We start from the raw sequence: 12575 nt of genomic DNA, 5'->3' as shown, positions 1-12575 counted from the left end.
AAACTAGATAAGTTTATACTGTTAGGTCATATCGGGCAGACTTTCTGGGCCTATGGCTCTTATCTGCCGTCAATATCTATGTTTCTAAGATTGTTAGTCCTGAATAGCATTGCCCAATTAATTTTCTCTTATTTGCTTGTTTGTCTAATGTCTGCAATTACAATGCTTTATTTTAACCTTAAAACCATGTATTAAGATGTTTGACAACTCAATGATATATGAATCTTCTATTAGGGAATTATATTTGTCTCGGAAGCTCATCGTAGATTATCTATATTATGGCTACTGCAGTTTTTACAACACGTCTACTTACACCTAAGAGACTCCTGTGGGGTTTGTGGGGGGCCCAATGTACAGCATTTTAAAAACAAAGTTCTAATATGCAGAGCTTAAAGGGAGCTTTTGTCTACCACGTGGCTAGCGGCCGAGGCTACGGGAGAGATGAGAGCATATACTGTTACATATATAATACGAGGAGCTAAATTTCAATGAGATTATCGTATATCACCTTAATGTGTATATATATTACAAGGTCATATATTTTCATAAATAAATCAGACTGATCTAATATAAATGAACCCGCTTAAGTCGCTATAAAATTATCTCCTTATACCCTCGACAAGCCACACAACCCCTTTTTGACGTTACCCATTTTATTATAGGTTTTACAGAGTTATGCATTTTTACTGTGCTTAGTTTTGGCATTGGCATCCAGATAAACTAAATGACTACATCATTTCATTATTAATTATTCGATAGATGTTTATCCTTACTTTCCAATATTGATAATCATCTATTAGATGCTATTTTTCTTTATTTTTCAATAATGACAGGATAAAACCCCTGAATTTTGCTAAGAATATATTATTTGGTCCAATTAAACTAATGAAAGGGCAAAAGAAAATGAGGACTATAACCAACTGTAAACACTTGATCAAGTATGATGTGAATATTTGATGACTTCTTTATTTTGTCTTTTGTATTATATATAATAATAATGAAGAAATGAACAGCAGCCAATCAGCATCAGCAGTGCTGAGGTCATGAACTCTTTTACTGTGATCTCATGAGATTTCACTTAACTTTTAGGAGATTTCATAGTTAACATCCTTACACTGAATAGGGAAATAAGATGAGTGTGCACGAAGCTCTCTCCTTCCGCTGTCCCGGGACAGACATATACATAAAGTGTATATGTATATATATATATATATATATATATATATATATATATATATATATATATATATATATATATATATATATATATATATATATATATATATATATATATATATATATATATATATATACATAAAGTGTATATGTATGTATGTATATATATATATATATATATATATATATATATATATATATATATATATATATATATATATGAAAAAAGCAAATTGAAAAGGGACATGAAACCCATTTTTTTCTTTTATGATGCAGATAGAACATGCAATTTTAAATGTCTTCCCAATTAAAGGGACAGTAAACCTTAAAAATAATGTTATATAATTCTGCACTGTTGTTTTTACTGAGCGCATCGGGCCAGCTGTATAGTCACAGCCCGGCCCGACCGCGCCTTTAGACACAGTGCAGCTCGCTCCCGCTGTCAGACAGAGCAGGAGCAAGCTGCACTGTGTCTAATGGCGCAGTCGGGCCGGGCTGTGACTATACAGCTGGCCCGGTGCACTCAGTAAAAACAACAGACCCGCTCAGCAGAGTACAGAGAGCGGGTCTGTAAAACAGCGGTATTTTTACAAAATAAAAAGGGAATATTATGATTTACAAAGTTTGGCTAATATAATGTTATATAATTCTGCACTATGTGCAGAATTATATAACATTATTTTTAAGGTTTACTGACCCTTTAACTTTTATTATAAAATTTGCTTTGTTATCTTGGTATTCTTTGTTGAAGCAGAAGCAATTCACTACTGGGAGCTAGCTGGACACATCAAGTGAGCCAATGACATGATGCATATATGGGCAGAAAACAATCAGCAACTAGCTCCCAGTAGTGCATTGCTGATTTTTTATCTACTTAAGTATACAAAAAGCGTGAAGCAAATTATATAATAGAATTAATTGGAAAGCTAGAATTGCCTGTTCGATCTCACTGGTTTTCAAACCTGTCCTCGGGCCTCTCCAACAGTCCAGATTTTCAGGATGACCTTGGATGAGAGCAGGTAAAATCAGCATGTTTACTAATCAGCTGATTATTTCACCTGATCTCCTTAACAGGCCAGATTTTCAGGATGACCTTGGATGAGAGCAGGTAAAATCAGCATGTTTACTAATCAGCTGATTATTTCACCTGATCTCCTTAACAGGCCAGATTTCGAGAATGCCTGTTTGAAAATGAGTGTTCTATCTGAATCATGAATTGGTTGATTTTGTTTTTACTATCCCTTTAAAATTGCCTGCTTGTTGTGAACCATGACAGTTTGATTTTAACTTTCATGTTTGTCTTTCTGCTGAAAGATGCCATGTGTGGAAGTGTGTATAATGTGAGCTTGTATCCTTTTCTTCAATCAGTCTTGTTGGAAAAGTTATGCTGCGTCACGTGATTTTGAATAGTGCTTGCCCGTGTTAAAGGGACACTAAACCCACATTTTTTCTTTTATGATTCAGATAGAGAATACAAATTTTAAAAACATTACAATTTACTTCTATTATTTATTTTGCTTCATTTTTTAGATATCCTTAGTTGAAGAAACAGCAATGCACATGGGTGAGCCAATCACAAGAGGCTTCTATGTGCTGGAACCAATCAGCAGCTACTGAGCCTATCTAGATATGCTTTTCAGCAAAGAATATCAAGAGAATAAAACAAATTAGATAATATAAATTAATTAGAAAGTTGCATGCTCTTTTAAAACCATGAAAGAAAAAAATGTGGGTTTATTATCCCTTTAAGGGGTTTTGGCAATACACTTAAAGGGACAGTCTACTCCAAAATTACTCTTGTTTAAAAAGATAGACAATGCCTTTACTACCAATTCCCCAGCTTTGCACATGCAACATTGTTATATAATATACTTTATAAGCCTTAAACCTCTAAATTTCTATCTGTTTCTAAGCCACTACAGACACCCTCTTATCTCATGCATTTTTATTAGCTTTTCACAGCAAGATAGTGCTAATTCATGTGTGCCATAGATAACATTGTGCTCACTCCCGTGGAGTTTTTTAATGAGTCCGCACTGATTGGATAAATGCATGTCTGTAAATAGTCTTGAGATAAGGGGGCTGTCTGCAGAGGTTTATTATAAGGTAAATACAGGAGTAAAAAGTATATTACTATAACTGTGTTGGTTATGCAAGACTTGGGAATGGGTAATAAAGAGATTATCTATCTTTTTAAACAATAAACATTTTAGAGTAGACTGTCCCTTTAATTTAGAATTAAGATGATTGTGATACATAACTAGCAGTGTTTCAAAAGTTATGAATCATTTTCATTTAAATCAAAAAGAAATACAACTATATATTTGCTGAGTAACCAAAAGGAATATAAATGTATATGTTTATATAAACGAGCCATAACTGGGATATCACAATATAATACTAAAATAAATTACTGTCCATATGTTTTAGTGAGTTCAAGTTGCCTTTATTTATTTTTTCAGTTTTATAGAAGATTCCTCATCACACTCCATTAATTACAAAATAATTGAGGTTAAAGGTGGCATGGCAGACTTTTTTTTAGCTTAACTAAATCATGCATATTTGGATTGAATAACCATCCTCTCAAATTTCCAATAATATATTTTTTAGGAAAACGTCCAAGTATGCAGTTCATCTTTTTTTTTTTTTCTCTAACATTTGATTTATTTAATACGTGTAAACGGCACACTGGAGATGCTTCCGTGGAATCTTACAGAGTTGATTTACTGAGCACTTGACAAGTCACGGTCTAGAGAAATTATTTAAATCACTAGAGGTGATGGTCCGTCTAAGAAACATGAATAAGAAGATTCTTGTAATGCTGTGAGGATGTTTGTCTTCTCTGTCCGCTGTCAAGTGAGAGCAAAATTATTATGTAGATCAGGGATGGCCAACTGGTGGCCCCTGGGCCACATGTGGCCCTCTGCAAAAGTTTTTTGGGCCCTAGGGAAAATGGCAGAACTGTGAATGTGTGTCGTAGCTTTTGTGGTCCCAGAAAAAAAGTGGAACTAAATAGATTTGCTTTGGGGGCTTCTAGCTAGTGGGCAAACTCAATGAGGTGATAGAGGGTAATCAGGGTACCCTGCAACATTCAACACATGGCCCTGTGGCACTAGACATTTTTAGGAATTATTTGTGTGGATATCCATACATGAATATGTGGCCCTTAAGGCTTCTAAAATATTTATCTGTGGCCCTCATGTGTAAAGTAGTTTTAGGAGGTTGAACAATAAGTTGCGTAGGGCCAGTAAAGACACCTGAAACCCAATGTGTTTTTTTCATGATTCAGATAGAGAATACAATTTTAAACAACTTTTCAATTTACTGCTATGATCAAATTTTCTTTATTCTCTTGGTATCCTTTTTTAAAGGAGTAATAATGCACTGTTAGAAGCTATTTGAACATATTGAGTGAGCCAGTGACAAAAGGCATTTATGTGCAGCCACCAATTGGCAGCTGGCTACCAGTAGTGCATTGCTGCTCTTTCAATAAAGGATACAAAGAGAATGAAGCAGTTTCTTTTTAACTGTAATTTCCCTTAATGCAAAAATGACATGATCTAACCATTTATTTATTTTATCAGATTGTCCCTTTAGATATAAAACTCTCTAACACTGGAATTCTTCAGGGTTCTTTTCAGTATAATATGGTGAAACCACAAGACTTGTGTCTGAATAATAAAAATTGCAAAGTTGTAAGATTATCTGGCATTTCATTTATGGTTCAACTTCTTAACCAAAGTAATTAGATATCCGTGTGGGTCCTGAAGTAATAAAAGATCCAGCCTTCTTGGTAACAAGGTAAGAAAAGATATGTATTATACTTTCACATATAATTGCAAATGTAAAAAAAATAAGAAACTTTGCTTGCCACCTAAAATTATTTTCTGCTCAAATTTTAATGTAGGTTTATATTTGTATATGAAATAGCTGGTTTTGTTCTTTGATAAAAAAAAAAAAAAAAAACTATTTAAATGGGCTGAGTTTGCAGGGAAATCATCTTATTTTATCACTTTCTATGCACACAAATCGTATCTCTGTCTGTGTACATACGCCCAATAATTAACATTTCATTACTTATCTTTTCGACCCCCTACTGGAAGTGTAATTTCTGCTTTTGGCTATGTTTGTATTGAAATTGTCTGTATGTGTGGGGATACCACAGACAAACTCAGCTATTTAAATTTGCCAAAACAAAGCTAAAGGAGCAGTTTGTAAACAAATGAATAATTGGAGACACTGTACCTTTTAATATATCTTATTAATTAGTAAACTTTATTCCTAAGCTAGTAGATGTTATGCTATATCTGAACAAACATTTACACTCATGTAGAGACCTGCAAGAACATGCCTCTAGCAGTGCTCCTTACGAATACACACAGCAAAGCAAGCTTAAAGGGACATTAAGCCCAAACATTTTCTTTATTGATTCAGAAAGCGAATACGATTTTAAACAACATTCAAATTTAATTCTATTATCTAATTTGCTTCAGTCTTTAGATATCCTTTGTTGAATAAACAGAAATGCACATTGGTGAGCTAATCACACAAGGCATCTATGTGCAGCGACCAATCAGCAGCTACTGAGCCTATCTAGATATGCTTTTCAGCAAAGAATATCAAGAGAATGAAGCAAGTTAGATAATAGAAGTAAATTAGAAAGTTGTTTAAAATTGCATGCTCTTTCTAAACCATGAAATAAATGTTGTGGGTTTAATGTCCCTTTAAAGTAAAGGTAAAGTTGCATGAATGAGTGCCCAGTTTTTAAAAATACTATTAACAACAGGGGCACTTTCATGAAAGTTTACATTGCAGCGTATTTTAGAAATATTTACCTTTTTCTTCCTCAAAGCCAGACCAGCGATCCCCCGTTCGTTTCTTCCTGCTGTACTTACACAGCAATGACGAAACCGGCTTCCTCCAATCACGGCGTGGCCTCAGGAAATGTTTGCTCTGGGGGGGGAGCCAAGATTGGAGGAAGCCAGATTCGTCATTGCTGACGTAAGTGCAGAGCAGCTGCGGGCGGGGGATCCGGCTTGGAAGAAGAAAAAGGTAAGTATTTTAACAAAACTGCTGCAATGTAAACGTTCATGAATGAAAGTGCCCTTGTTTTTAATAGTATTTTTAAAAACCGGGCACTCATTCTTGAAAATTGACCTTCCCTTTAATAACGATTCATTTTCAGTATTCACATTATGAAACAGTAGCACAAATGATTTTCAACACACATTTTACCATTGCAAATTAACATAAAATTCACAATCATATAAATTTTATGGATTATAATCAGAGGAGCTGTAAAACCTATTGACCCTGAATGTAAGTTTAGATGCCGGCCCATTTTTGGTGAACAACCTGGGATGTTCTTGCTGATTGGTGGATAAATTCACCCACCAATAAACAAGTGCTGTACAGGGTCCTGATCCAAAAATTGTCTGGTTCCTTAGCTTAGATGCCTTCTTTTTCAAATAAAGATTTCAAGAGAACGAAGAAAAATTGCTAATAGGAGTAAATTAGAAAGTTGCTTAAAATTGCCTGCTCTATCTGAATCACAAAAGAAAAAAATTGGGTTCAGTGGCCCTTTAAGCCATTTCACCAATGACTTAAAACCTCTACCATCATTTGAAAGATTATTCGGATTAGCTATATATTTTTTACAAACTTCATTGAATTTTTTAATGACATTTTTAAAGTGATGGTAAACTACATGTTTTAAAACCAGCTCCGGAATCTAAGCGGTATTTTATAGGGACTTTAACTGATCACTTCTAATACCTTGCACTCCGGCCACCAACTTTAAAACTCATTTCTTTCAGTGAGCTAATGTGTTGAACTATTCTCCAATCAGCGCTTTAGTCATACGGCACTTTTTCAGTGGGCGTCCTGATTGTGGGGTATTAGAATGGCGCAGCTAGATTAAAAAGTAATTTACAGTTCTTCATTAAAAGTGATCAATTAAAGTTCATCTAAAATATTGCTTATATTCTGGACCTGATTTTAAAACATGTCAACTTTACCATCGCTTTAAAATAAACAGAAAAATGTACATAGGTTCTAACATTAAAGGAACACTCAGGTCAAATTAAACTTGATGATTCAGATACAGCATGTCATTTTAAACAACTTTCCAATTTACTTTCAATAAAAAAAATATGCACAATCTTTTATATTTACACTTTTTGAGTCACCAGCTCCTACTGAGCATGTGCAAGAATTCACAGCATATACTGTACGTATATGCATTTGTGATTGGCTGATGGCTGTCACATGGTACAGGGGGAGTGGAAATATACATAACTTTGAAATTTGTTAGAAGAAAATCTACTACTCATGTGAAGTTCAGACTAAGGGCATTGTCTTGTTTTCTTGCATTTGTTAATTATTCAAATCTACTGTATTTACTAGTCCTTTAACATTGGTGTTTGCCATAGTACACAGAATCACATAATACAGTATGTTATCTGAAGAGTGAGTCTATCTATGGGTCAGAGGAAGTTACCAGCACCTCTTGTATCATCAGGAAAAAGAGAAGAAAAAAATAACCCTCCATCTCTGGGTTAGCCTATTTCTGTAGTCCGAGAACTTGTCCCATCTCAGTGTACATTACAATTCCTTCTACCTAGGCCCCTGAGTTCTTAAAGGGATATGAAACCCCCAAAATTTTCTTTTGTCATTCAGGCAGAGTGTACCATTTTAAACAAGTTTCCCATTTACTTATATAATTAAATTTGCTTAGTTTCCATGATATTCTTTGTTGAAGAGATACCTAGGTAGCCATCTGGAGCACTACATGGCAGGAAAAAGTGCTGCCCTCTTGTGTTCTTGCAACAAATGATACCAAGAGTACAAAAATATTGCTAATAGAAGTAAATTTAGAAAATTGTTTAAAATTATGAAAGACAAATTTTGGGTCTCATATCTCTTTAATGAGGGTTTGTTTTCTGCTTTTTGGATTAGCTATTTTAACTTTAATTCCACCTAATTGAAAAACTGAAACACTGCCTCAATGGACCGAAGAAAAGTTTTGTTTTTTTCTCAACGCATACTTTCTACATGTCCTTTGGTGATTGTCACCATCATTCACTTAAAGGGACAGTCTACACCAGAATTTTTATTGTTTTAAAAGATAGATAATCCCTTTATTACCCATTTCCCAGTTTTGCATAACCAACACAGTTATTATAATATACTTTTAACCTCTGTGATTATCCTGTATCTAAGCCTCTGCAAACTGCCCCTTTTTTCAGTTCTTTTGACAGACTTGCAGTCTAGCCAATCAGTGCCTGCTCCCAGATTACTTCACGTGCATGAGCACAGTGTTATCTATATGAAATATGTGAACTAACACCCTCTAGTGGTGAAAAACTGTTAAAATGCAATCTGAAAGAGGTGGGCTTCAAGGTCTAAGAAATTAGCATATGAACCTCCTAGGTTAAGCTTTCAACTAAGAATACGAAGAGAACAAAGCAAAATTGGTGATAAAAGTAAATTGGAAATTTTTTAAAAATTACATGCTCTATATGAATCATGAAAGTTTATTTTGGCCTAGACTGTCCCTTTAAATGTTCTTCCCATTTTACAGATTTGTGGGCGACCAATATAGCCTTTTAAGCGTATAAAGCAGTGAAAGTTCCCTCTAAAGAAAGATATATATTGAAATATTAAAGGAGGTTATTTTGTTGTATTGCAAATCTAAACTATCTGTTCTTTCGTTTAGGCAAACAGCATGATGCATATTTAAACATTAGAAAATTCCCTTTTTATGGTTAGCCTCAATGTAAAAGAAAAAAGAAACAAACAGGATCAAAACAATGATCAGATATTATTTGAGGTTTAAAAATTAGGTAGATTTAGTAGCCAAGTAGTTTTCATCAGTTCCCAGATTATCTCAAGATTTACCAAATAGATCTGGCACAGCTGGTTCATGATAATTAGAGGCAAGACTAGAGGTTAATTATAAATTTAAGATGCTACAAGATAAATATGAGGTATGTAGATCACTTTCTGTGAGATGTGTACATTATGTTATTCTAATTACATTTAATTAGTTTGTATGTCAAGCAAGAATATTTAAAAAGATCAACAAAAAAGGATTTTTTGCTGTCAACAATAAGCAAATTTAGCCAAGGAGCGTGACTCAAAAAATAAATGCAGCATCAAAATACATAAAAACCAAATATCCTATATTTTTGTTATTGTATATATCCTATTTTATGTTTTATTGGAATTTTATTAATTTAGCTTGTATTTCAGAACTTGTGCTCTATTATCCACGTTAGCCTAAACTCAAAAATAAGGATTGGGTGGCCACAGCAGCTATGTGCATTCCCAAAGATGCCAACTAACCTAAATATACAAAATAGTGACTTGTTGTGTGTTTGGTATTCTATGTAGACTAAGGAAAAAGATAAAGAAGTTAGAAAGGGGAATTAAAAAAAAAAAAACACCTTAAAGTGCCATAAAACAGGTTGAGGTCTGTACATATCATAAAATAGTGAATTAATTAAAAATAGTTGGTATAAAAAAATGTTTAAAAATTGCTAGCAAGTATTTCTTTTGCAAGATGTACCGAGTCTACGGATTCATCCTAACGTGGGATATTGTCCTTCCTGACAGGAAGTAGCAAAGAGAGCACCACAGCAGAGCTGTCTATATAGCTCCCCCCTTAACTCCACCCCCCAGTCATTCTCTTTGCTGGCTCTAAGCAGGAATGGTAAACAGAAGATGTAAGTCAAATAATACAAGGACCAAACAAAATAATTGTCGTTCCTTTCGAAACTTCAAGGGTGGTCCCGCTTCCTCTTCCCCTGCTGCAATGCAAGAGGGGAAGTTTGCTCAATCCAAGCCAACCTGGAGACCTAACCAGGCTTGGAACAAGGGCAAACAGGCCAAAAAGCCTGCTGCTGCCACTAAGACAGCATGAAGGGGTAGCCCCCGATCCAGGACCGGATCAAGTAGGGGGCAGACTTTCTCTCTTTGCTCAGGCCTGGGCAAGAGACGTTCAGGACTCCTGGGCCGTAGAAATTGTAACCCAGGGGTATCTCCTAGATTTCAAAGATTCTCCTCCAAGGGGGAGGTTCCATCTTTCTCAATTGTCTGTAAACCAGACAAAAAGAGAGGCGTTCTTACGCTGTGTAGAAGACCTTTTTACCATGGCAGTGATCTGCCCAGTTCCGAAAACAGAACAGGGGCAAGGTTTCTACTCCAATCTGTTTGTGGTTCCCAAAAAAGAGGGAACCTTCAGACCAATTCTAGATCTCAAGATCCTAAACCAATTCCTAAGAGTTCCATCCTTCAAGATGGAGACCATTCTGACTATTTTACCAATGATCCAGGAGGGTCAATATATGACTACCGTGGATCTAAAGGATGCGTATCTACACATTCCTATCCACAAAGATCATCACCAGTTCCTCAGGTTTGCCTTTCTAGACAGGCATTACCAGTTTGTGGCTCTTCCCTTCGGGTTGGCCACGGCGCCAAAAATCTTCACAAAGGTGCTAGGATCCCTTCTGGCGGTCCTAAGGCCGAGGGGCATAGCAGTAGTGCCTTATCTAGACAACATCTTAATTCAAGCGTCGACTTTCCAACTTGCCAAGTCTCACACGGACTTAGTGTTGGCTTTTCTAAGATCTCATGGGTGGAAGATGAACGTGAAAAAGAGTTCTCTTATTCCTTTCACAAGAATTCCATTCCTGGGAATTCTGATAGATTCGGTGGACATGAAAATATTTCTGACGGAGGTCAGGAAATCAAAGATTTTAACCACCTGCCAAGCTCTTCATTCCATTCCTCGGCCGTCAGTGGCTCAGTGTATGGAGATAATCGGACTTATGGTAGCGGCAATGGACATAGTTCCGTTTGCTCGCTTGCATCTCAGACCACTGCAACTATGCATGCTCAAACAGTGGAATGGGGATTACGCAGATTTATCTCCTCACATAAATCTGGATCAAGAGACCAGAGACTCTCTTCTTTGGTGGTTGTCACAGGATCACCTGTCCAGGGGAATGTGTTTCCGCAGGCCAGCGTGGGTTATTGTGATGACGGACGCCAGCCTACTGGGCTGGGGTGCAGTCTGGAATTCCCTGAAAGCACAGGGTTTGTGGACTCAGGAGGAGGCCCTCCTACCGATAAATATTCTGGAATTATGAGCGATATTCAATGCTCTTCAGGCGTTGCCTCAGCTGGCTTCGGCCGGATTCATCAGGTTTCAGTCGGACAACATCACGACTGTATTATATCAATCATCAGGGGGGAACAAGGAGTTCCTTAGCGATGATAGAAGTTTCCAGGATAATCCGATGGGCAGAGACTCACTCTTGCCATCTATCAGCGATCTATATCCCAGGGGTGGAGAACTGGGAGGCAGATTTTCTAAGTCGTCAGACTTTTCACCTGGGGGAGTGGGAGCTCCATCCGGAGGTGTTTGCTCAACTGGTTCAGCTATGGGGCACACCAGAATTGGATCTGATGGCGTCTCATCAGAACGCCAAACTTCCTTGTTACGGATCCAGGTCAAGGGATCCTCAGGCACTACTGATAGATGCTCTAGCAGTACCCTGGTCGTTCAACCTGGCTTATGTGTTTCCACCATTCCCTCTCCTTCCGCGTCTGATTGCCAGAATCAAACAGGAGAGAGCTTCAGTGATTTTGATAGCGCCTGCGTGGCCACGCAGGACTTGGTATGCAGACCTGGTGGACATGTCATCTCTGCCACCATGGACTCTGCCACTGAGATTCAAGGTCCATTCAAGCATCCAAATCTAATTTATCTGCAACTGACTGCTTGGAGATTGAACGCTTGATTTTATCAAAGCGGGGTTTCTCTGAGTCGGTCATAGATACCTTGATTCAGGCTTGAAAGCCTGTCACCAGGAAGATCTATCATAAGATATGGCATAAATATCTTTCTCCAACATAGGTGTGTCCGGTCCACGGCGTCATCCTTACTTGTGGGATATTCTCTTCCCCAACAGGAAATGGCAAAGAGCCCAGCAAAGCTGGTCACATGATCCCTCCTAGGCTCCGCCTTCCCCAGTCATTCTCTTTGCCGTTGTACAGGCAACATCTCCACGGAGATGGCTTAGAGTTTTTTGGTGTTTAAATGTAGTTTTTATTCTTCAATCAAGAGTTTGTTATTTTAAAATAGTGCTGGTATGTACTATTTACTCTGAAACAGAAAAGAGATGAAGATTTCTGTTTGTAAGAGGAAAATGATTTTAGCAACCGTTACTAAAATCGATGGCTGTTTCCACACAGGACTGTTGAGAGGAATTAACTTCAGTTGGGGGAAACAGTGAGCAGACTTTTGCTGCTTGAGGTATGACACATTTCTAACAAGACTTGGTAATGCTGGAAGCTGTCATTTTCCCTATGGGATCCGGTAAGCCATTTTT

At 36.8% G+C, this 12575-nt stretch overlaps 1 protein-coding gene across 1 annotated transcript in view; it reads left to right on the top strand.

The window, feature by feature from the left end:
- Positions 1–12575, top strand: part of IMP3 (IMP U3 small nucleolar ribonucleoprotein 3) — a 263171-nt gene that overhangs the window by 220070 nt on the left and 30526 nt on the right. Inside the window, exon 5 of the mRNA XM_053693144.1 lies at positions 4926–4977. Coding sequence (XP_053549119.1) covers positions 4926–4977 — 52 coding nt within the window. The remainder of the gene's footprint in view (positions 1–4925; positions 4978–12575) is intronic.

The sequence above is a fragment of the Bombina bombina genome, chromosome 10, assembly GCF_027579735.1.
Source record: "Bombina bombina isolate aBomBom1 chromosome 10, aBomBom1.pri, whole genome shotgun sequence".
NCBI lineage: Eukaryota > Metazoa > Chordata > Amphibia > Anura > Bombinatoridae > Bombina > Bombina bombina.
This window is presented reverse-complemented; position numbering and strand designations above follow the sequence as displayed.